At 41.2% G+C, this 27,062-nt stretch overlaps 1 protein-coding gene across 4 annotated transcripts in view; it reads right to left on the reverse strand.

The window, feature by feature from the left end:
• The window catches only part of grid2 (glutamate receptor, ionotropic, delta 2), a 510,900-nt gene that overhangs the window by 48,243 nt on the left and 435,595 nt on the right, over positions 1 to 27,062 (reverse strand). For all 4 annotated transcript variants that reach the window (XR_009673135.1, XM_061038830.1, XM_061038832.1 and 1 more), the window contains exon 13: positions 26,653 to 26,848. Coding sequence is in view for 3 of the 4 variants with exons in the window: in XM_061038830.1 (XP_060894813.1) it covers positions 26,653 to 26,848 (196 nt within the window). In the remaining variant the exon portion in view is untranslated. The remainder of the gene's footprint in view (positions 1 to 26,652; positions 26,849 to 27,062) is intronic.

Raw genomic sequence — 27,062 nt, forward strand, 5'->3', positions numbered from 1 at the left:
GGTGCATGCTAATTGAGGTGGGCTGCAGATGGTTTGCCAGTCATTCCCTGTGCAATGCCTATGGAGGTATAAGAGGAGCTTACAGGAGAGGGGACATAAACAACAACGGGGGCCTCCAGATGGCTCTGGCTGAGAAGGGGGGACCAAGGGGGTCAGAAGAAGAGTGCCACTTGGACACAGGCCGAGGCTTGATCATCCTCTGTCGGATCCCCTTCGCTGAGGGTGTCTGTTGTAAGACCTGGAACACCCACTGACTCCTGGATACAACACAGGTGATGGAAAGCAGGCCGGCTGCCCAGGTATCGTCTTTGTGTAGGAAAGACCCGGCGGTGAATTCTCAACTGCAAAATCTTGACCTCCAGCCGCCTTGTACCCCTCAATTCAGCTATAGATTTAAGACACGTGATGACGTCACACATGAGATTTTAAATGCAAATAGCACTCCCTGCTGTTTAAAAAAAGGGTGTTGTTCATTTTTCATCCTACCGATTTAATTTGTCCCTTTAATGTAACAATTTGTGACTGTTTAGCAATGCAGCGTTACATCCCTAATATGTAATCACAAAAATATCACAAAACGTTCAAGCTTTGATCAAAATAGAGAAACAGATATATTTGTGCGGGTGCAAACTAACATGTTTTTGTTACATAGACGGATAGAAAGATGAAGGTCATTCCTGTCTGTGGCCATCAAACTCTAAAACTCCTCTCTTTGAGAGTCAGACACTTAGTCTGAAAATTGTCTGGACTATTAAACCTGGACTAATTTAACCACGACAACTGGAAACTTCTCCACTTGAATATGTTTGTGTTTACTTCAACTGTGCAATCTGTCCGCAAACAGGTCAACAATCTGTCCAGACACGTGTGCAAAACTGAAACAAAGCTGGAGCCTTGTACGTACACCGTGCAACATCTACACTTTTTAACTCAGCACATTTTGTAAACAGGTACTTTGTATACTAAATATTGTTTCTATATTCAATTCCCTGTGCTATGTACTGTACACAGCTTATTATTCTTCAGATACTCCCACTTGGTACTTATTCTATTAGTTCCATTTTATTTCTATGTTCTATATTTCTACATGTCCTACTGCTATTTTGTGTTTAAGAGCAACTGTAACAACCAAAGGTCTCCCTGGGATTAATAAAGTATTTATGATTCTGATTCTGGTTAGAAAGACCTTGACTGTCAATCCAGTGCACACATACAGCAATACTGGATGGATTTCCTTACTGGTGCAGATTCCAGAAAAACAAGAAATTTAGATTCTGCAAAGTCCTTAATTACTATTGTGTATATAGTTTTTTTTATTCAGTTGCACAAATATAATGGGTTTTCTAATGAAGATATATAATACTTAAAGCACCATGAAAACATTCAAATGGTCTTTAATAAAGCATTTGATATATAGTTTAAACACATGCAGTTTTGTTTTCTCCCTCGCACAATCCAGATTTTTTCCCCCATCAGTCTCTTTTGATCAGTGATCAATCATTCTTCCTTCAATAATCATAAACATAAAGATGCTCATGGCCAAATCTAAGACATAACTCTGGCTCACAGGTGGCTTCAGTCCCTCATGAGGCCTTCTGTCCCACTGCTTGCTCTAGTGGCAACAGTTGCCTCCGTCCCCTGAGATGCAATATGACAACTTCTTCACTCCCTCTCCTCTGTTTTCTCTGTTTAATTACCCTCAGCTGTCATAAGGCCTCTTTGTTTCTTCAGGATGGAGAAGCAAAAAAACTGAAATTAATCGCCTATTGCCACGCTGTATGCAAATCTTTGCTCAGACCCCGTTAAGCCGATGAGAGATGTGATAGTGGAAAAGAGGAGTAATTGGAGACAGATGTTGGAGAGACGGATCACCAGAGATGGATCAGTGAGCCAAAACTAAGATGCCACCCTTAATAGGATCTGGCAGAAAAATTATTATTTCTCTGCATTCCCTTTTCATCTTCTCTTTGTTGAGCTGCATTTTTCATCATGAGGTTTTGCGTTGCCGCTGAAAAATGTAAACCAGAACTTCTATTATGTCGTCTTGTGTGCATTTGTTTTCTCAATCTCTTTTTTTTACAAGAACAGAAACTATATGTTCATCTACATCCTCAGTGCTTAGCCTGTTTGCCTCTCGTTGCTTAGCAACACGGCAACAACAGTGGGTCCAAAATGCAGGCAACACAAAGCTAGTCAAGTTGCTAATTACATGAATAATGTTCACTGCTTGCTTTACATGACCTGATGTCTTATTCACTGATATTATCCTGACAATGTAATCATAAAGACATATTCTAAATTAACACAAGCTTCATAACAATGATCTTTCAATTATACCTTTGTGATCAGATCAGGTTTCTACTTCTACAGACTTTAAGACTGTGATCTCTCAAGGTCACAGGTTTATTTCTAAGCAACAGAAAACAGAATAAAAACTAAGAAAGCAGCAGGTTCCATTTATCTTCAATAACACTTTTCTAATTTGCAGATTTAATTCTGTTGCAGCACTCCCCTGTGCTTCTCTGTTTATTTTAGCAGTAAAGAGTACATTTTAATTGCCGAACCACATTTTGTTTCCATATCTGCAAAAAAGCCCAAATCTACCATTTGCTGTGATGGGTTGTTTTCATAATGCATTCTTTGTGTTGCATGTTTGTATTGAAAACCTTGTTTGTGAACTTTAGTCCTCCCACAGGATAATCATATTCCAGCTCAATCTACTTTGCATCAAACAGCTTGTCTGATGTGTATTGTTGCCGTTCCCCGGACACATCATAAAAAGATCATTTTTAATATAAATACACAACAAACTGCTCCTCTTTTGGTTGAAAGGCTAATCATACGTAGGTAATCATGAAGGGAGGTTCAGGAGTGAATCATAGCTGCTTGAAGTTATTCAGGTGTGTGATGTGCAACCAGCTCGTGTTGTCATGAGGACAACAACTGGAGCAGAAAAGCTTCAGGTGGATGTCGCACAGGGAGGTTTTCCAAAGGGTCTGAATGACTGTGATACTGAGGGGAAACAGACTGGACTGGTTAAAATGACAGAAGGCTACAAGGTGAAGATAAGCGCTACTCATTTCCATAGGAAGAAACAGGCTGCACATTCAAACACACATGCAACCACATGAATGCATGGAAAGAAATGTTGCAAATAGCCAAAACAATTTTGCTATCAGAAAATGTGCAACAATTACATAATAATGCAAATAAAAAAGAAACACACAAGCAAATGAAAAATGCTGCTAATCCATTCTTGACATTAATGTTAAGGCTCAGTGACACAGGGTTATTATTGGAGAGAGAGGGAGACTTAACTTATTAATTATAAGATCATGATAGCAGACAACGTCAGAGCAGACTGTCCCTGAGGGACCATGTCTCATTGTCTACTGGGAAAAACACAGTTCTACACAACTGAGGCGTTGGTAGCGTAGTGGTTAGAGCGCGCGCCCCATGTACAGAGGCTATCGTCCTCCAAGCAGGCGGCTCAAGGTCAAAATCTAACCTGGGGCTCCTTTCCCCACTCTCTTACCCAATTTCCCCCTGGAATTAATAAAGTATTTCAGATTCTGATTCTCTCTCTCCCTGATTTCAGACTCTTTCCATTGTTCTGTCTCTAAATAAAGGCACTAAAAGCTCAAAACTAAATCTTTAAAAAAAAAAATCTCCACAACTTTAATGGTTTCTAATGGATGGAGAGCTTTGCTAAAGGAATCACTGTTAAGTGTACCAAACGTCAGCCATTGATCTCAGTTAGCCATGCAGCTTGTGGCTCTATTAGCTGGCTCTGCAGTGTCGGGCTCTGGCACAGGGAAGTGTTGGTCTGAACTCCCTTGTAGGAGTTTCGGACTGCTGGAGTACGGTGTTGAATGCATAACCGTAGCAAAACTAGGCTAAGGGCTGTGGTGAGTTCTGGGTGTTTCTGAAAGGAATAAGAATTGAGATGGAAATCCAACACACACAACAAAGCACCAGAGAGATAAAGCTAGGCTTGAAAATATGTGTGAAACTTCTCTTTCTGAAAAGAAACAGGTGGTACAGGGACTAACATATGTCCTCAGCCAAGTTTGTCTTTTTAATTATGATGCATAAAAAACAAAGCTGAACATGGACTCATCACATGCAAAAGTTTTGAGGCACAGAGGTTAGCAAACGAATGCAAAATGAGCACTTTAATTTTGCATTTCATTTACTTTGTGTCTTTGATCTCCTCTTAAAAAAACGACTAAAAAAACAAAGAATCAACATCATCAAGATCAGCGCACAGCAGGACAGCAGAGTGGAGAGAGGCTTCAGGGAACAGAAACAGATTGAAAAAGAGAGCGAAAGAGAGAGAAGTGAAATCTGTCCATGACAAACACAGATGGAGAGAGAGAGAGAGAGAGAGAGAGAGAGAGAGAGAGAGAGAGAGAGAGAGAGAGAGAGAGAGAGAGAGAGAGCCACACAGACGTCGGAGAAAGTTTCATGTCGGAAAAAAATTGAAAATATTTTACTAAGCAGGTTGAGATTTGTAGGTGCGAAGGAGAGAGAGAGAGAGAGAGAGAGAGAGAGAACGTGCATTTTCTCTGTCAGGCTTCATCTCTGAGTCATAAGCATATCAATGAGCTCATTACGAACACCTGGAAAGTTGTGCAATGTTTCTGGGAAAAAGTGACCTTCAAAACATAAAACACAAAGCCATGAGAGAGCTCACATCGCAGACAAATATACATGTGACTGCTTTCAGGTTTAGAAGCAGAAAAAAGGAAAGAGCATAGTCTCCCCTCACTGTGGTGCCAACTCAGGTGTGACTCTAGAGGTGTGCTGTTTGAGCTCTCTCTCCAAAAATCTGTCTGTGGAAGAGAGAGAAGCAAATCCATTATGCTCTCTGGCACCACATGCACCCCCCCCCCTCTTTAACCATCCTCTCTATTGCTTGTGGGAACTTTCTGTTTCTGATTTCTATTTGCTATCATTTTAAATGTCTATAATCGTAGGCCATGTCCATCCATCTTTGTTCCATCCGCTCATCACTGAGCAGGTCCTGCTTCACTTCGTCTGCTCCTTTGTCGCCGTCCTCTGTCTCAGGCTCAGCGGACCCTCTGAATGTGTGAACTGTGTCTGCCACCTTGCTCCTCTCAAAATGGAGGATCAGTGAGGGAGTTCAAGGTCGTCGCAGATTACTGAGCTGTCGAGGAGAATGAGACCAGACGCCCCGTGGAGAAACCTCATTTGGCAGCTTGCAAATGTCTGCACTTTTAGTCTCCGTCCACATTTTAAGACTATTGAGTGAGTGTGACATAAGAAGCGAGGGGATGACTTCAACTCTTTCTCTTCTTCACTTGAGTGGTGTTAAAAATGTTTTTTTATATCCTTGCTTGTGAGACGATCAGCATTGTTCCATGATGTCATCTCTTTTAAGAAAAGGCCTGCCTGAAGTGGCAGACACAGGATTGAAGCCAGACTAGGAACGGCTGACTGTAATCCAACATGTATCAGTTAGCAGCTCCAGAACAGGTTATAGACTGAGATGTGTACCATTTGATGACTAAATGATTAAACACAGCCATCTTCGCTAGTTTGCACCAGTCTAAGCTGTGATGCAGCCACCCACCAGTTAGCCGGGGCTACTAGCTCCAGGTCATGGAACCTGCTATCACGGCTCTACTGCCTGGATGTAAATCAACATCTTGTAGGAGCAGAAAATGTAAACTGGCATGAAAACCTCAACTCAACCTAACCAGTGTGAAACCAAATTCAACACAGTCAAGCATCGCTAGGAAGACCTAAGGCTGACGTTGTGAGCGCTGCTAACGTTTGACACACTCGGCAAACCAACTCAACATTGTTACCTGAAGAGTAATGCATGTTGGAACAAAATCAACAATAGCAGTCCATTTTGTTATTGAACAATAGGATACATTCAAACAGGCTACTTAAATATGTTTTAGTAGTGTCTATTTTTTTTTGCTAAATTTCGACTGTTTGGAGAGTTTTTGTACCTTCAGACCCATCGATTAGTTTGACTATACTGTATATTTGTATTTAATCAACCGGGAAATGAGTTGCTAGGAACATCCATATTAGAGTCGTTATCCAAAAAATCTACAAGCTCAAGGCCTCACGTTAATGACACGATGCTTTACAGTCTGCCACCTCCTGAAGGTTTTGTGCCAGTTAGCATGTAGGACGTTTTTAAATATAGAGGACTGATTAAACGCAGGCTGCAGAGTTCGACCCTCCACCCAGTGTCTGCCAGTCCTCCTAAATTAAGATCATTAGCCATGGTTTTAGTGGTGAAATTCTGTGCCCAATGGTCTCATTACTGTGTCAAAGGCCCTCCACGCTACCAAGGAATAATTACTCTGAAAAACAGTGGCACATACTGTATTTCAGCAGGATTCTCTGGGTGCACCCAAAGATGCCTTTTTTTCAAAGATCGAATTCTTATTGAAGCTTTAAGTTTTCATATCACTTAAAAAAAAATCCTTGCAGATGTTAATGTGGAAGCAATACAGTCTGATTCTGGAGGAGTTTTAATTGGAACCCTGGGATAGGAATAGTTATGAAGGCAGGGAGAGAAAATGATGACTGATACACTCAGATGCTTTTCCAGCTACAGATTTAGGTGCACGAGAGCTCTCACACCATCAGTCACTGTAGCACCATCTAATCCCAAGGGTAATTAAATCGAAGGACGTTTTTTTTTTGTACCTCAACAGTTTCTATTAATCCGTGAATAATTGGAATTTTGGGAGAAATTTCACACCTGTAGGACCTGGAGTTGCTGTAGAAGTAAATGAATGTCTAAAAGCCTGATAGAGAAGATCAGAGGAGAACCTTGTTATTGGTTAGCGGGACACTCAGACATATTGTGCCTCCATTTTTCCATTTTCTAACAGTTCTGTTCATTTAAGTGGCTCCACAGCCACACTCACACACAAAAAAAATTAATGAACAGCTGGTGTTTGCTGAAATTAATCTTTCAGATCATGCGGCCACATTGGAATTCATCAGAAATGTGACCATGAAACCATGTGCTATTGAAGCTCATGTGTCCTTTTTTTTTTTTTTTCAACATGGTCCTTTAGGTGGGGGTTTCAGTCACTCTCGCTGGTGTAAACAAGTGGAAAACAGTGATAGTGTAAATCGTCAATGTCTTCACACATTTAACACAAACACCCTTCAGGAGGAAATGAAAGATCTGACAGATTACCCAGAATTCATTTAGTCATGCTTATGGTTCACAGAGCTCTGTGCCGAGGTTCAGGTCAGACCTGAGCTCAATGTTAACGCCTCGAGGGCAGGCTGCAGGTATGATGGGAAATGCATGCCTCACTGATTGATGGGGTCTGCTGTGGGACTGGGACTAGGACTGAGTCTGCCATTGAGGGTCTGAACTTGGTCATAAGTAACAGATATATTTCACTGAACCAGCTGACATGCAGGCCATGAAGGGAGCCATTGCAGTGTGGAAATGATCTGATTTTATGAGTGGGAAAGACTCTATGTGTGTGTCTCCTTTCCAGAGAAAGGTCAGGACTCTGTGGTGCAATACAGACCAAGACACTTTTACCCACAGCATCCTGGTGTGGTATGCTAGCTGTACTGCAACAGAGGGAAAAGGATATGCAACAAGTCACCAACTCAGCAGAAAAGGACAACCAATTAAATCCTGATCCAAAATCTGAGGGACTCCACACATGACGACATATAATCACTGATAAAAGAGTTTTGTTCCTATAGTGTGCACATACAGGAAAGAGAGCCGGTTGGGACACGCCTCTGTCTGTATTAATAGAGATGAGGTGAGTGAGTGACTGTTTGTATGGATATGAGAACTCAAAGACCTATTCCCCCCTTCCCTCCCCCGTCAGCCCCGCCATTCATTCTGTGTGAAATACAGAAACGGAACAGTTTGATCTAAAAGATATTGAAATCATGATTTATTGATTCAATGATTACTTTGTCTCCCTTTGTGTCTATGCTATAACTTTATGTTCTTTCTAAAAGAACAAATAACTTCAGTCCATTCATAATTATATTTTTATCCCCCGGTTACAGCCTTCCTAGTGTTAAGGTCTAAGTGAGTGACACGCCCCCTGCACACAAGATGAGGATTTTTCAGTGATATTTATGGTCTTGGTCTTGATTCAGTCTCGCCCTGCCTTGGTCTTGACTGGGTCTCAATCCCTAAATGTCATGGTCTTGTCTCAGTCTTGATTCTTAGATGTCTTGGTTCTGTATCATTATCGGAGCACTCTGGTCTCGGGTATGTCTTGGTCTTGGTCTTGATTCAGTCTCGCCCTGCCTTGGTCTTGACTGGGTCTCCATCCCTAAATGTCTTGGTCTTGACTGGGTCTCCATCCCTAAATGTCTTGGTCTTGACTGGGTCTCCATCCCTAAATGTCTTGGTCTTGACTGGGTCTCCATCCCTAAATGTCTTGGTCTTGACTGGGTCTCCATTCCTTAATGTCTTGGTCTTGATTGGGTCTCCATCCCTTAATGTCTTGGTCTTGACTTGGTCTCAGAGCACTCTGGTCTCGGGTATGTCTTGGTCTTGGTTAGTGTGGTCTTGAATACAACACTTGTATGTATACACCACTTAGAAGAAGCACCTAATTTGGCTGCACAGCTGTGCAATGTCAATAAAGGAATTCTGATTCTGAGTGTGGATGCACCTGCACACTGCACACACAGGCATGCTTTAGATTCTTCTCAACTTGAGACGTGACCTACACACAGAAGATTATCCCGTCTGCTAAGCCTTAAGCTACAGCAAACGTCTTTCGCCTTTCTCTCACTTTCCAAATAATGTCCGTCTGCTGGTTCTAGTCTGCTTATTAAAAACAGGTGCATTGAGGGAGAAGAAGAACTGATCACAAACAAAGGACCACAGCTTCAAAGTTTCAAAACAGTAGATGTCTCGAAGTTGTGTGAAGAGTTAATATGAAATGACACAAAGAGCTCTCCGTTCCCTTCATGTGGACAGAGTCTGTGTCACTGAAAACTTAAGTCTGATGAGCTTAAAGGAAAAGTTCTGCAGATGTGGAACAGTGAGAGCTGAAACCTCTCACTCTAACACTAAGCTGATATATCGAGGCTCCCTAGATAGTTTTTTTTTCTTCCTCGGAGCACATTAACTGCAAATCATTCATCTCTATCTGAGTTTCTATTAATATTCACCAATTTGATTACATCCCCACGGATCTCTCACATCTTTTCATAAGCTACTAAGCTAAGTTTTTTTTTTTTTAGGGGGGGAGGGGGGCGAGGTAACTTCAGAGGTAATTTAAGTTTTCTAGAACAAACCGGAAGCTCTGCGATGCACACAGATGCTGATTGTGTTCATTCAGATTTCATGCAGTAAAGAAGTGCTTTCAATGAAACTTTGTTCAGATTTAAAGAGACAGGCTGACCTTTCCTCTCATGAACCCAAAAGTTTGCAAGGTAGTCCGGATGCCTTATTGCTGTTACAAGGAGAAGTAGCACATTTTTCAAACTTTGTGTTTCAACAAGGGGTGTCAAACCATCACATTTTTTAATTGCGATTAATCACTTAATTAAAAAGTTAATCAAGATTAATCCCATTTTTAATCAAATGTCTGAAATTCCTTTTCTTGCTGTGTGAATTGAATCTTATCATTTATTTTAAGCACCTTAGATCGAAGGTTGACATTAACTTAAACCAGGGAAGAAGGACGCATTTGGAATCAAAATCAAATGGAACCAGCTCAAAGGAACACAAAGTGAAATGTTTGATGTCACGAGCTGGATATTACTTCTGACTCATACACTGAGCTGTCTGCAAGTTAAATGCCATTTTAAGATGCAGCAGTGTCGCTCTTTTCAATCAGTATCCACAGGGAGACACTGGAGGCTTATCTATGGTGGGCCTAAAGGGACAAAAAGGCATGAAATCAATCGCTATAAAAAAAAAATTATGCATGCCCCCTCTATATGCATAATGTCATAATGTGTTAATGTAATTAACAAGTTAACGCTGACGGCCCTAGTGTAACTTCATGTTTTACAGACCTGAGTCCTGTGAGGATGTGTTGATATCATATCATATGAAACGGAAAAGTCATTTACAGCAGTAAGCCTCTGCTTTATTTTGTATTTTGTATGAAGTCCTAGTTTCAGTAGGAAACGTGTTTCATGTATCAAATCAAGACTCCTTTGACGTCGCTGTCACATGTTAGACGATGATTGCACTTACATTCAAACTCCTCTTATCTTAAGAGTCTTGACTTGTGGTCCGCAATTACGTGATTTGGCCTTTCAGCACAGAATGGATGGAACTGTGACAGAGCGGCTTCTGACTGTGGACCGAACGCACATGAACCACAAACCCTGATTCATCTATACACACGGTGAACGTTCCCTCACTTGTCCAGCATTCATCATCCAGTGCAGCTCACCATCATGCCTTCACCTTTTACAGTTTAGAAGCTTGAACAAGGCTTTATTTCCACTGACCTCAAGGTGCGCTGTGTATTCACCCTGCTCAAACTGCGTCAAATACAGGAACATTTAACTGCAGGGAAATCTGTTTTTGCATTTCTGAAGTTTTCTCCTTGAACTTTTGAAAGACCTGAGCAAATGATCATATCCTGCCTTCCTCTGATTGCTTAGTTTTTTTGGTGAATATTTCTGTTTACACTTTTTGCACATTTTGTAAACTACTTGCACTGCATTCTTTGGCTTCAGTTTTTTTTAGCAAATCCCATGAACATAAAAGTAGTTTAGCACAATACACAATAACATTACTGTTTTAAGGAGGTTTCAAACCGACGCAGAAACTATTTTGTGACCTTGACTTCATGTAAAAGTGCATGGATCGCTTAATTGTGCTCACTAATTATTTTCTCGCTTAAGACTTCATGTTTCAAACTTTATCTTAATCTATGCCGCCAAAACAAAGTCAAACAGACACTTTTTAATGAATTACAATATAATGAATATAAAGGTTAGCTAATGCCTCCCATACAGTACAGTATCTAAACAGAAAGGCTATTTCCCCCTCTCTCACTCCATCGTGGGATTGATCGCCGGACACTTCAGAAGCAGTAAAAGCTAATACCTGAGAGCCTTAAGTTGGTGGAGACTGACACAAAAAGTTTAAAGGCGACTTTATGTGAGTCGAGTTTGTCCTGTTCCACTTTGCTGCCTCATCATTTATAAATACATGAAGCCAGGAGATCAGGAGTGTGTGTTTCTACGCACAAGGCAACAGCTCGAGTCTGTAAGTTATTCATAAAGAGACAGTGTGGAAGTTTTGAGGGGAGGGCTGAATCTTAAAACTTCATCACAGAAAACAACAAAACTCTTCAAACCTTATTAATACTCTTGAATTAGAGACCTATATGGGTACAAATTAAGTAAACTGAACCGGTTCCTGAAGATTATGAGTTGAAAGAGTATTATTTCAAACTCACAACGTCTTCCTTATTCTGTTCTTTGAGATATGCTCCTCATTCATATATTTGCAGCATCACTGACTTTTTCGATGTTTAGGAGCTGCTTCTCAGTTTGCATGACTACGCTGAAACTGGGTGGCTGCATTGGTAAATGATGGCCAGTGTTGTGCAGTGTTAAATCTTTAAACAAGTGAGAATGGGCTACAGATCTCATTATTGATTACAGCTCTCACAGGCATTGGGACTTTTCTCTCTGACTTTAATTCTGCCTTCTGCCCGCTCTATGTCTTCTTCCATCTCTCTTCCTAAAATCCCCTTCGGCTTTGCTCCAAATCTTTCCCTCTCCTTCTCCCTGGTTGTCCAGACTGTGATGCATGGCTGTCTGTGTTTTCCAAAAGTCCATTAGTCGCTGGCACGAGGCCGCCTCCTCTCCCACAGACAGAGATAAAGACGCAGAGCAGTGCTGCCCAGCGAGCCGCATGAAAATGAGAAGGCAGCGAGAGAGAGAGAGAGAGAGAGAGAGAGAGAGAGAGAGAGACAGAGAGAGAGAGAGAGAGAGAGAGAGAGCGAGATGGAGTGAGACCAAAGGCAGAGAAAGATGAGGATGGATGTGAAGACACCTCAGTACTGGCCGCAAGCCCAAAGACACAGGTAGAAGCAAGAAAGGGGAGGAAAAGAGAACAAATGAGCCAAATATGAGCCAAAATAAATAAGTATGGAGAGAGAGAGAGAGACAAGGGTGAGAGAAAGAAGGAAGCAAATGAGACAGAGAAAGAAGACAGAGAAAAGTACAAAGCTTTCCACTGAGAATGAGAAAAGAAAGGAAGACAGGAAAACTTTGCTAAAAAAGGAGAGAGAGAGAGAGAGAGAGAGAGAGAGAGAGAGAGAGGAGAAAGGAATGAGAAATGGAAGTGTCTGAGGGTGAAACAAGGATAACAAAAAGGGTCAATTCTAACCAGATATCCCGTCACCAAAACCATTTATATCCCGTTCCCTTTTCCCTTTTTTTCAAAACCCCCTCCGGCCCCTACTTTGTCCCCCTTCATTTATCTACCATCCAGTAATTTAACTTGCAGCTTCCTCCTCAAAACAAAACACGAGGGAGAAACACTGATTCATCTTCCATTTCTCCTTTTTATCCTCGTTTTATCTCGGACATTAAGATGCTATCTAATGGTTCGCTTTAGGTCGCAGATCTGGCTAGACATGACGCAGAGCAGGCAGATGAAAAATGTGTTAAAAGATATTTTTTTCTTTCAGCAGAGGCTCTTTGATTAATACTGTTGTCTAACTTTAGCAACTTTGCTCTTCGTGTTTCTATTGGTCTAATTGCTTTGGTGCTCGCCTCCATCTCTCTCGCTCAGCCAAGTTGGGAGTGTCTTTTTAATCTCCTGCAGGAGACTATGAATGTGCTAATGATGTGTATCTTTGCATGTTAGGCCTCAGTTGTAAACAAGACACCAAGACGGTGATAACAAAAAGTGTCTGAAACATTTTAATTACACGGCAAACAGCTGATTTAGAATGGAGCTCTATCTCCCAATGTATTATGTTGTCTTCCGAAAATCGAAATCCTGATTTGTATATCTGTTTTCCACCTCGTGTGATTACTTTTAGGGGTTTGTCTGCTTATTATCTTGAAGCTTGTTTGTGCAATTATTCCCTAGCACTTCTTGGTCATCTAGCTTCCTCCTCTCTGGATCATTAAGGTGAGTTGTCTCATTAAGGGGTGTGCGGGATATCATTAAGGCCATGAGGCTCATTATCGGGGGTCTTTTATTAGAAGAGAGAAGTAATCAGAGTCAGAGTAAAGCTTTTAAATCATACAAAATGTGTAATAAGAAGCCAGGCTGAACCTCTGAACGACTGAGCTGTTCAAATAAATCCCAACTAAATCAAAATCATGCACTTACGAACAACAAAGAGTCTGTAATATAATATGATTACAATTAGAATGTATAGCCCAAGCTGTTACTTTGAGTAAAGTTTCGAAAAATCTACTTTTAAGGTTGCCAGATAGCAGAGTGGTTACAAAGCGCGCCCCGTGTGAGGCTATGATCCCTGTCGCAGACGCCCTGGGTTCAAATCCGACCTCAGCCCTTTGCTTCATGTCATGTCATTCCCCGCTCTCTCCTCCCATCACTTCCTGCCTCTCTTCAGCTGTCCTGTCCAATAAAAGCAAAAAATGTCCCAAAACTACGACTTATATGTCACGCCAAATATGACAAATCTGAAAACATTAGGGTTTCTCTGGTCGCAGCTCGTCTCAAATAACCAATACAGTCTAAATTGAAATGGCTAACTTCAAGACGAACTTGGTTGCGCGACATAATGGACTACCATAGTACAGGAAAAAGATGAGTGCTTTTGATGAGGTCATTTGAGGTCTCCATCTCCCCTCCACTATAATGATGATTTAAAGTGATGCACAGCGGCTACAGAAAACAGCTGGACATCACATGGAAGTGATGGATCACAGTGGCTTTAAACAAGTCTCAGTAGACCTGTTGAACCTGGGCAGAGGTTAGTTCTCATTCATTATGAGTCAACTCCTATTAGTCAATCCTTTAATCTCATTGTTCATATATTTACATCATCTTAATATTCTTTGATTTTCCTGGAAGTAAAGATAAAAAATTGTGTTGAATAAATGAAAATGGCTTGCGATCTCCCCTCCCAACAACTAATCATAACCCAAACGGTAAATGACCACCATCTATTTATTTTCTTTTTGTTGATCTCCAGAGGTTTCATCCCTCAACTTGCGGTGACTATGAAGAGACGCACCCTCAGGTGGGTCAGCACACTGTGACATCACTGATGAGTGTGGGTTTCAGCTGCAGAGAGCACACGTCTGACAATGCTCAAAACTGTGATGTATGTAGACATTTTGAAATAACACGAGATAATTATCCCTCATGAAAAGGATCGGAACTTAGTCAGGAAACCTCTCGTCCCAACTGTGCCCTTATGACCTTACATTACATTACAGGCCAGTGTGATCCAAACAGCATTGCCACCTTCAACAGACCCAGGCTCCATTAATGAGATCTTTCATGTATTGGCAGCATTGATCAAACCCACCCTACATGGCAACCCAACTGTGTAGACAATAGTAATGAGGGTCAAGCTTTGAAATGTGTAAAACTTTGATTTCAGACAAATGAGGGCACATTTTAGAGTTTAACTGGGGCCAATATGGTGATGGGCCTGAGGCTGTTTGAACACTCATAGGCCTGGACAAGGCTGTCCTAATTGAGAATTAATACAAAGGAGAACACATATGAGAACTTTTCTGGTCTAGAAATGTCTTTACTTTGCAGCGGTGTAGAGCAGATTTTCCTTTAGCCCTGCAGACTTTTTATCTCCCCTTTCATCGTGTCTTTGCGAGTAGCCCTACACCTGTTTCTATAATTGTTTCTATAATCTTTCTTAAGAACTAGTATGACAATAGCGGTGGGTCCCTGCAGCGATACTCCATCCTCCAATCTGAGTGCTCCTCTCTGTGAGACTAACGGGCTAATGATAAGCAAAGTCTCTGCAGAGATTCAAAGACCTGAGTTTTGTTTGGAGAGTTAGCGCTGTCAGATATTCACTTGGCATACCTGCACAAAGACAGACACTTTCTTGGATTCTCACACATATTCAAATGCAAACATCTACACTCTCTCACACACACACACACACACACACACACACATAAAGTATTCTGTTAATTGCCGTCTTCATCCGCGGCCTTTCATTGATTTCCTTGTTAGCTGCCGTAAGTGTTACAGACGCAAAGGGGTAGAGCACTAGGAGGAGAAGGAAGGAGAGAAAAACAGTTACTGAGAACCATAGAAAGATGTGAAAGACTGAGAGAAAGAAGGCGAGAGTGACGAAGAAGAGAAGTGAGAGTTTGAAAACTATGTGGGTGTTAGATTGATTTATAAAACTTGGTTGGAGGCGGAGAGAGAAATGAAGAAAAATGCAATTAGTCCTCATTATAAGATGTGGAACAAGTAGAATGTATATATACAGAAAAAGACAACACATCCATTTTGTTCTTTTTCGTCTATTTTTCTTGGCTCAAACTAAATAAAACACTCTTCTTCTCTTCTTTCTTCCCTCCTGTCCTTTTACTCAAGCTCCATTTGTCACATCTCTTGAAAACATGCCGCTGTTTAATCGATCACTGCTATGACTATCTATCTTTCTTTATCTCTACATTTTTTATTTACAGCCTATCATTGCCTTATTCCAGATGTCTCTTTCAATCCCCACCATCTCCTTTCTTTAATATGGAGCAAATTCTCCCCCATTTCCTTCTTCTTCTTCCTCTTCCTCCTTTTCATCTGTGAGTCACAACACAGAAACGCTGTCATCACACAGGCACAGAATTGTAACAGCAGGAAAATATGTTTGCTGTTTGGGCTTGTTGTGTTGAATCCTAATTAGCTATCAGGCTCTGCAGGAAAAGAGCTTTCTCTATTTCCTGTCGGGGTGATTTGCACGAGCAGAAAACAGAAAATGAGAGAGCCCAGTAGCTAAAAGAGAATTTTCTGGTCTTAGCAGAGGCTGGGTTATTACAGAGGATATTGCAGCAGTCATACCCCGGCACAGTGACAGATATATATCAAGGCGGCTTATTCCTCTGCAGAGATTTAATTCAAATCCAATAAAATACATGACAAACACATAAATATGACATTAATTTGGAAATATCCAATGGAGGGGGTTGTGTGCCAGCCTTTCTGTAGCCGTGCCATGTCATCACACCAGCTCAGACACAAACACCCAGAGCATCATTTGTGACTTAAAAAAACAATAATCTGGGGAAAATCAAACCCAGAACGGAAAGAGGAAATGGATGGAGGCAGGGGATGAAAGGGATGAAAGGAAGAAAGACAAGAAGGGGATTTTGTGTTAGTTGTATGTTCATAACAGCTTCAGGCCACCGTGAGAGGCACACACACCTACACATACACCCGCGCACGCACACACACACACACACACACACACACACACACACACACACACACACACACACACACACACACACACACACACACACACACAAACACTTACACATACACACAGTGGCTGTGTTCTGTCACCCCAACACAGCTGGGCCACCCTGCTCTGTAACCTTGGCAACTCCCTGACCAATAGCAGGTTGGCAGGAGGTCCTTAAAGGAATGTGACACTGGCACAACAAACACACACTCTCTGCACTGCTGCCTGTAAAGACATCTTGTTGACTGTGATATGGGAGTATCATAACTGTGTTCTCCCACTTTAAGTACCAGCTGACCTTCAAAATGATTGAACTTATTTCAATCAGTCAAAGTTTGAGGCTAGGACCCCAGATAAAACAACCACCTTCAATTGTGAGTTGGGGGTGTTGTGGGTTTTTGATATTCCATTAAAAAAAACCTGTACAACAAAGGGTTAGACATCTCAGATCTTCATACAAAAAAAGTCTAGACTTTGTTACATAATTCAAAAGAAAAAAATAATGTTTAAAAAAAAAAAATCTGAGTTCATAGTTTAAACGATTGCTGTAGTAATCTTGGAGTTACTTAAGGGCTTTTTGATGTGAGTTAAACAACAGTTTAAACATCCATTTTTAATCGCAATACAATATCCCTGAAGATGATTTACAAACTCTCTCTCTCTCTCCATCACACACACACACACACAAACACACACTCCAACACACATAATACAAACACACGTACAGCACTTTTGTGGTATTTACACAAGCTTCTTTTACACATGCATTTCTGTAAATCTCTTCCCCTGAATTCTTCCTTAGTTGCTCTTTCACACATGTCCCTCACAGCAGGAGGTTGAGGAGGGTCATAGGAACAGGACATGAAGTAAAAAGGACACTGTGTACACGATGTAATGTTTGCAACATATCCAACATGGCCACTAACAACAGAGTCTGATGCTATGTTGACAGTTTACCAAGTGTGTGGAATAAAAGGCATGCTGGCGAGCAGAAAAGAGTACGAGGCAGCTTCATTATGTGACTGAAGATCTCATCAGTGCTGCACTAATTGCATGATATAAACATCACTGCCCCCCACCCACTGGCATGCTGTGTACTTCTCTGAAGATAACCTGCTGCATTCACACATCTGCTCACATTGACTTCTTGCAGACATTTTAGATGAAAGGCAGAAGAAAAAGTCAAGATAAAGTTGGGGAGGGGGCAATTTGTTTGCGTTCACACCCATCCAGAAAAAGTCTTAAAATTTCACAAGTTTAGCGCATGTGTAAACGCAGCTACTGCAGAGATTCAGGTTTAATTCCTGGAGACAAACTCCAACCTCAGCCGAGACAAAGAGTAAGGTGTTTTTTGTTGCTCACTGTCAGCCACCGATGCTTTCTTCCTAAAGCGTTCTCTCCCTCTGTCGTGTTTACTTTCTCCATCCATTAATCCGCCTCTGTCATTAACCTTCCTATTACTCTTCCTTCTTCTCCCTGTTTCGCTATCTGCCTCCCTTTATCACCCTCGCTACATCCTGTGTTCCCCATCCCTCCTTCTGTCTGTCCATCCATCTTTCCCTGCCTCACCCCTTCTTTACTTTGCCTTCTATGTTTCACTGTCAGCTCGCCTCTTATGTTGATATAATAATATAAGCTGCAAGTAATGAAGTTTTACGAGAAGGAAAAATACAGCCCGGGCCACTTAACGCATCATTGTCACTGAAGGAGAGGCTTCATTTGCAGTCAGATGACTTCTGTCTATCTCTCTAAATCCTCTCTCTAATGTTTGATTGGCTGTTTTTTTCCTGATTATTTGATGGTTTTAGTCCCACTGATTAATGCACTTAAGAGTCCATTAAGGCAATAGGAAAATAAAGAGTTTATGTATTAGTAAAAGATGCTGTTAAAATCCACCCACATCCTCTCGTGTCTTTGTGCTCGCTCTCCTCAATCACCTCTCTTTCTGTGCTTCTCTCCCACACTCTGATTTCCTCCATCTTCCTTCCCTACATTCTAACTCCATCTTGTTCCCTGCTATAAAATTCTTTGTTCAACTATCCCTCCTCCTCTTCCTTTCTCATTCATTTGCAGTAGCACCCTCAATCTCCAGCCCTCGTTTTGCCCCTTTGCTTCTCCCTATTTCCACCTTCCTAAATCTCCCAATTCTCCCCTTTTGTCCTCCCCGTGCACCCATTCCCCGTCCGTATCGCATCTCCCCTCCTCCCTTCATCTCTCTTCTGCTCCGTCTCGATCGTCCTCCAGAGTGCAGTGATGGGCCTCACCAAGGGGATGAAGGATCCGAGCAGGTCTTGGTTGATTTACCATCATTTTCTATCTGGCGGACGAATCAGCGTAATCTTTATCATCATCACTGAAGTCATTATGGTAAATTGGTGAAAGCTTATAGACCTACATTAAACAGCTCCTCACTTCCAGTGTGGAGATATATGGAGCAGAGGTGAAGAAATGATGGTAATTTTAATCATAATTTTCTGAAGTCATTATGTTAAATGGGCAGATGGTGATAGGGAGATATAAAGTGATGGGCTTGTTACAGGATGGAGTTGGACATATGTAGGACGAGTGAAGAAATCAATAAAGTTATAGAAGAGCTAAAACTGTGTTTGAGGAGTGGTAACAAATATTCAAAAATAGGGCAGAAAAGTTACATGAATGACACTGATGATTAAAAAAACATGTTAAGAGGACTTAAGCTTCTACATGAGTTGTGAATGGATAGCGTGTAACTCAGACAAGTGAAGCCAAAAGATTTAGAGCTCCCCCTGCTGACTGGCTGCAGTATCTGTTGTAAACGCCATCTACTCCATGTTAACAGATAGGACATGGGTCAGAACTATGCAATGCTCCGAGGCCGAGACAAGACCAAGACATTTAGGGATCGAGACTGAGTCAAGACCAAAACTATTAATGACAAATCATCATCTTGTGTACAGCAGGCATGTTACTCACTTAGGCCGTAAGTCTGTGAAGGTTGTGGCATTTGAAGTTATTTTTATATTATATATTTTTTTAAATATTTATATTTGTTCTTTTAAGGGGCGTTTTCCATCTATCAAAGTAATGACGGGGAAAAATAGCCTATCAGTGATGGTCTTGACTTAAAATCCAGTCTGTCCAGTCTGAGACCAAGACAAGACCGAGTAAAAATGGCAAATTTCGATTCCTAGACGAGGCCGAGACCTATAAGCTGCAAGTAATGAAGTTTTCAAAAAGTGGTCTCGAAATCGTTCTTGAGACCAAGACCAATTTCAAATTCTACAGCACTAGTATTATCAACCTTATTTGTTCTCAAGTCATCTTTATTTTCTGAAAAGTTTATTTTTAATGTGTTATTTGAAGCTATAAAAAGGTATTAAACGCCGGGACTGACATCTCTGATGACAAGTGTGGCTCCTGCAGCACTGTGTGCACTGGAGTAGAGAAAAACTAAATAAACAAGAACATCGTAGTCATTTAACTTTCTGTAACTGTGAGTCTCTGCTTCAAACTGACAGCTGTAGACTGTACCGACTAGAGGGGTCTTTGCCATTTTACCAGTCGGTTAAATCTTTGTTTTTGTTAGAAGTGGAGTGGCGTTAGTACCGTGGCCTTTTCCAGCTGATCCCTGCTGTGCAGATTCTGACTCCAAATGCAAAATATGTCAGCTTCTGTCAAAGAGGGATTTTGGCTTCATATTTGTACAGCAGGAGGAGGTTGTGTTGTGTTGTCCATATGTATTTACATTCTATGTCTACTTTTTAAACTCTTTTGGGATGTGTATCTCATGTTTATGTTTATGTCCTCTGAACTGGACATAACCTTTCGAACAGAACAGACAGTTTTCAGTGACAACAGTTTGGGTAAATGTTTGGTGGGTAATTTTGGGGGAGGGGGGTTTGCAGGGTTTGTTTAATGTTTCTTCTACTTTAAACAAGTGTCAATACAACCTGTGGGCTTCCATAGTTATAACCTTATCAGCTGAAAGGGTCAGATTCATGTGAGCATGGCAGCAAACCAACACAAATTCAAATTCAAATTCAAGCCATGGCTCTTTTACCTTGAAAAAGGAGTTTTACTCATAAAAGCAGACATGCAAAAACTGGTCTGGCTGTGGTTAATGTCCTCCACACAGTATAATCCGAACATGTACATATGTATGAGGCATTTTCCTTCACTTTCTGTATCCAACACAACAGTTTCCCTCTTTTTCCCCCTCCTCTTCCTTTAGTCTTGATTGGATGTTCACTCCATGCATGGGTGAAGTCAGAATTATCCATATTTCATCAAAGGCATCGTGCTTCTGTTCTAAGCTCAGTTCAGGGATAGGTCGGAGAGGTAGTAAAGTCACTGCTATCATATTTTCCTGTCAAACTGTTAAGTGTCTTTGTTGAAGAGTAAGAGCCCTGACCATTTTTTTTTTTTACTTCTAGCCTTGATTTCAGTTAATGTTGCAGTAAAGGCTTCAGGACCTTTTATTTCTTTGTGGAAGCCACCATCAGTATGAGACTTAGGGGTAATGATAATATATGGTGTGCAAGGACGTGTGGGAAAAGACGCGTTTTCTTAAGTGGAGCCTTCCCATAGTGCCGCAGAAAGTCATGCAGACAGAAAATCATTCAAACCGGCAATCCACTCAACTCTAAAATCACTCTGCAGACATCTGAGACTCTTGAGGCCTGACAGAGAGTGGCTGTCATATATTCACACAGGGACACTTGCATCAAACGACGCAGGTGTGTGTGTGTGTGTTTTGTGTGTGTGCAATGACTTGTATACGTATGGGCATGCCGAATGTGAAGATTTAGAAGTGTGTGTGTGTGTTTCTGCCTGAGTGTGTGAGTGCATGTATGCATCCGCATGCTCGTGTCAGGACTTAAAAGGCACTCAGGGAGACATTTCCATTTCCAATTCCATGATATGTAAGAGCCTCCGGTGGCATCAGGTGGAATAAGTCGTGACTGGAAACAAAATCATTACATGTTTGAATATCATAAGCTATGGATGCAGGAAATAAGGAAAAACATAAACAGTGTGCTCCCATTGAAGCTGCAGGTTAGGCATGCACTCTGAAGAAGAAACACACAGCGTGACTGAACATTGGATACTGCAGAGACGCTTGGTTGATTTTCCATTTTTCAGACAAATATATAATGCCTCTAAAACTGATAGCACATCTCACTATCGTCTGTGTCAGTAATTTGAAAAGTAGCGGTCTAGGCGGGGCAGAGGTTAAGTAATTAAGAAGCTTCATAATTAATGCCTCTTTTTAATCTTTACTTTTACACGTCAGCACAACAGTCAGATGCTGCTCTGTCAGGAGCTGCTCAGCTTAAAGGCCCGCTGAACAACACAAACGCAAGAAGGACTAAGAGGAAAAGTAGAGTACTGTGTCTTCGTCTTGAGACATAATGCAAGATTAATAGAGACCAATGTTGAGTAATGTGTGTCCAAAATGGGGATGTCATTATGTCAAACAGTGACATGCAGCACACTCGTCTTTGACATATAGACTACATGTGACATCGAGTTAATGAGATATCAAGTGTGAGGTGTAACACCTCTTAGTTTATTGAGCGTGTTGATCATTGACTGAAATAGAAAAGACACATATATTACTCTGTGACAGGCCTCTCCAAGCAGCCCTTCATGTGTGTGTGTGTGTGTATGTGGTGTGTGTGTTTATGTAAAACATACTGCTCTGTACATGTGAAAAAGACGTTTTTTTACATGCATTTAAGTGTTTCTGTACATATGCCGTTCATGTGTGTGTTTGTTTGCATGTATATATTTGTGTGTAAGTTAAATGGGAGGTAGCTCAGACTCACTGACCCAATCTGACTTTTTCTTTTGTGCTGCGAGGAATCGGGAATGAAACGGAAGAAAATCCATAGTGCGCAAGACACAACGGTGACAGAGAGGAGTAAGAGGTTTAGTGTGAAAGAGAAAACTGCCTGAGAGAAAGCAGCATCAGGAAGAAGAGAGAGAGCATGACACTGAGGGGGGGGGGGGGGGGGATATATCAAGTTCTTAACCTCACAGGAATCATAGCTATATATATATATATATATAAAGAAATTGGATCAAAGGAGACAAACACATTGAAATAAATCAAGCTGGGACAGAGAACAAAAGATGTCTGAGTCTGAGTGACTCGCAGGCTGGGTTAATAACATCATGGACTTCCAAATAGCCTCTGGCTTGAAAATATGTTCCAGGTACTGTTCACTGGCTTCTGAATGTATTTGGCAGAGTGACAGGAAATCAAAACCGGTTGAATTTCTCCTCTTTGAAGGGCTCTTTTTGGAGTTTGTTTCTTAGCCTTTAGGCCTTCAGTTTAGTCATGATTAATGTATGTATAGCCTTTAAGCAGACCTCTTTTAAAGCAACTAGAACAAGACATCATTTAGTTTTAAAGGCATATTTATTCTCCTCTATGTGACAAGCTCCGAGGTAAAATTATATTAAAGTAAATTGCTCCAAAAAGAAGATTCTTCTTGAGTCCCCATTACTAAATGTAGAGGAAGACATAACAAATACATGACAGTACATTACAGTTAAAATTTATTTTACAGCACTGCGTTCAGGATCATTAAAGAACATCATTTGTGTTGAATTTGTTAAGCGGAGGTTTAAACGTATAATCAAACATGGCAGCTGTGTCGCTGTCGGTGTCAGTGCTGCAGAAAGAAAACATCAGCTTCTGGTAACTGCTGCAGAGACAGAGAGAGGGACGGACATTAGTGCACCACTAGAGTGCACCCTGCAGCCTTTAACGCAGCGTAGATGAATAAGAGCCTGTTAGAGAGGCAGAGGAGGGTGCAGAAGTGGGACATTTTTAAGGAGAGGCTGAAGAAGAAAGAGGAAACTACAGAGAGGGCCGTGAAGGTTGGGAGATAGAGCAGTTTCAGAACATTGAGAGGAAGTAAGCACAAAACAACCTCAACAACAAAGAAGAGGAAGACAGTAAAATAAAGAGGTAGAGGAAAAAATCGAAAGAACCCAGCGACAAGGTCAAAGGAGCGAGCAGACATCTACTCATCCCCTCTTTCCACCGTGCTTAAGACCCGTTCTTAAGAAGGGTGCTTTTGTACTCTAACAGCCTGTGTTTGTGCTTAGATTTGCTCCACTTCTCCTCAAAATGTATTCTTACACTCAGATATATTGTTGTAACCCTTCTCCTCCCACTCAGAACGCTTCTGAAATATCTGCCCCTAATGATGCACAAACGGTGTCAGGAATACCCAACCAATAGGAGACCATGTATACTTTAGAGCAACCAATGGTTTCTCTCCGAAAAATGCACAAAAAGCCCAAAAGTACATAAATATTAGAAATGCATGAGACATTAAGAATGACCCATGCTTATTCAACTTTCTGTATTATTCCTCAGATACTCTCTTTACATTGTTTGAACCGGCAAAGACCACATAATTCCACTCATAAAATTAGTGATAATATTTTCCTGACTGCACACAGTCTGTGTGTCAGTGTCTCTAGTTGTGCGTCATGCAGACTCTGTCTGAATGGTCAGCTCCACATCACCTGGTGGCTCGGCTGATCATCTGGTTATTGCCATTGTTGTGATGCTGCAGTCACATTTAGTTGCACTTTGGTAGCAGTGATGTGGCACTGATGTACAAACATGATGTAACTGATATTTCCCAAAACTCCCTGAAGCCAACCAGTGGAGAAAACACATTGAGTTAACCTGGTTCATGTTGGCTGCAGCCACATGAACATGTTTTTATGATCGTGTTGCTTCCTGTGCACCAAGTCTGGACCCTGAGCAGTAGAAGATGTCAGACTGATATTACTGTTTGCAAATATAACAGATCTTTAGAATGATTGACCTGGACAGGGACAGTGCGGGGGGGGGGGGAGCCAAGAACCATCTATGGACGGGCCTGTGGCACAGACCGTTCCCTGGACCTGAGCCTGCTCTGACTATATACAAGAATGACTGAAGTGAACTACATGGGGTTGTGTCTGGTGCCAATGCAGCACACAAGTACATATATTCAATACAATATATAAACGGCTTTCCACTTTACAGCTCAAAGTGGTAATATTTCAGAATTGTACATATAATAAGGGGAATGTGGTTTGGATCAATACAAAACGGTTTGTATTGAAAGCTCTTTGATACTAATCAATGTGTTCAACACTTTCTCCTTTCTGTGTTGTAAAATGTCAATTGAAATACAATACAAACGATACGAGGACTTTGGAGGCACTGAATGAACACTTAAGAAGTACTAAGAAGTCATGTCAGAGGCCTTTGTGTTTTTTCAAGCTGCTAATGTTGAGTAATTATCAGTAGAATAAATATAGTTTTGCATGTACACGCACATAACTCTGTATGGCAATAAAAAAAAATGACTTATTCATGATTCTTGACACCCGACTAATTAGTTATAAGTGCTAAATAAACACCTCTGGGGTCGAGCGATACGTGTGTGAGTGAGTGTTAATAGTCGTGTGCTTATATGCTGCATTTATCTCATCATTTGAAAAACACCACCCGCCACTTTAATCCCTCCTCCCAACACTTCCAACGCTTCCACTGCTGGCTACGGTTCAACTCTAATATATTCTGCAGGGAGGATGGAGAGAGAGCGAGAGAGATGTGCGATGCAAACAGAAAGTGGGATGTATGCAAATCAGATGCAGCAGTCAGGTATTTATGATGCTGGTGTGATCACCGAGGGAATTAAGTATTTAAGCATGCGCCTGTTATCTGTGTATCGTTAACATCGTTTAGATAGATTTATCCCCGATCAGCACAGACAAGCCTGTAGCATGAGCTGTATATCAAAACAGCACTGAGGCTGTGCTGTGTACAATAAGGATGTACTGTATGCTGTGTAAATATTCAGTTTGCTGTTTGTATTGAGTACAATGAGGAGTAGTGACCCTTAACTGGTACACAGTGTAGGTAAAGATAGAGGATAAAGAAGAGGATGATATACTTTATTAACCCCCAAGGAAGACACACACACAAGCAGAGACAGGATCCTATGGACACTGTCCAGAGTGAGGGGGCTGCACATTGACGAACGCCCCTGAGCACTTAGGGGTTTAGTGCCTCGACATAGCTCAGGAAGTGAACTGACATCTCAGTCTGTGTAGGTTCTCAGTCATCCAGGTCATGGACGACTGGCAACTGGATCTTGAAGACATTTCACTTCTCACATTCAACCAAATCCAGTTGCCTTTGGATCAAGCTTTGAACTGACACCTCACCAACTACCAACCTAATTTCCACAATTTTACTGTAATGAGAGTAAATCGGGCGACCCACCGGTTGCCAACTCAAGTATCTATTGACTTAGGTACTACCACCCCTAAACGGTGATTCTAAGAAAGAATAAGAAACTCACGACTAGGCAAAGAAGTATAGGAACATCTGCTGCAGTGATCATCCCAGGGTTTTACTATTTTGGAGCTTAAGAACATAAACACAATGAGAGTTGTATTTTTCTATGAGGAGGAATTTGGGCTCCCTACTGGTATCATTAATCAGATATAATAGTTAAATTATCCCTTTGTGTAAAGTGATGTGATTCTATTTACCAGCTGTGCATATTCGGAGACATTTGCAAACATTGTGCTGTGTCGTCGAACGTGACTTGTTTAATGATCGGTTGGGACATTTGGCACAATGCTGGGCACAAACACTCTCAAGTAACATTGTTCTCTTGGACAGATGGGATGCGTTAATGTGATCAAACCACAAGAATCATATTATTTTTCAAGGTTTATGCTACTGTACAGTGTAAATATAAACTTGATCCTGAAACCTCTGCTCTCTTGATTTTGATTGTAGAATAGATTTTATATGATAGGTTGAATAAAATTGAGTTAAAACTTCTGCAATTTTTATTTTATTATATATTGTCATGCTGCTAGTTAAAAATAGTCTGACAAGTTTTATAAAAAGTCTGTACTTATGATGGAGATGGAAATTATAAAGCAGTGCACATGTCAACCTCAGAGGCTGATTTGATTTTGAGAAAACAACCTGAAGGACAAACAAACAAAATAAAAAAAAAACAAGGTAAACGTTGGAAAATAAGGGCTTGCTTTTCACTGAGTTTTGAATAATTGCTTTTGATTTCTATTCTGCACCTGCTCCCATGTATTCAAATCCCATCACAACAAGGTTTGTCATTCAACACCTGTGTGTTACAAATCGCTGTGATTTCACTGACGTCAGTGGTCTTTAGTTCAGGAGCTGCAGCTTATTATAAAAAAAACAGTTCAAACCTACCTTACGGATGCCTTCTTTTGACTCATCCACGTTATTTTCTCCTGCTCCGGTGCGGTTAATCATTCGCCACATCTGGGAGTACATGGGATCTCTCTCAAAGGGGTTCATGGCCTTGGAGCGCACCTGATCGTACACTGCAGAGTCTAATACTGTACCATAAGGCAGCTCCGTCTGCTTGGATAAGTCCTGGAGAGACCTGGAGACAGACAAGTAGTAAAGAAGTGAGTATAAAAAGTGTTTCCATCCATCCATCCAGACAGATCTAGTTCAGTTCATCCCGACAGTCTTGATGATACACTTAACTCTTGTCAGCTGTTTTTGCTTCATGCTGCCTATGGAACAAGTACGTGCAATAAATAGTAAACTTCCGTACTCTCATTTGCTGCAATCGTCACTTTCTGAAATGGCTT

Source organism: Labrus mixtus, chromosome 5 (genome assembly GCF_963584025.1).
Source record: "Labrus mixtus chromosome 5, fLabMix1.1, whole genome shotgun sequence".
Lineage (NCBI taxonomy): Eukaryota > Metazoa > Chordata > Actinopteri > Labriformes > Labridae > Labrus > Labrus mixtus.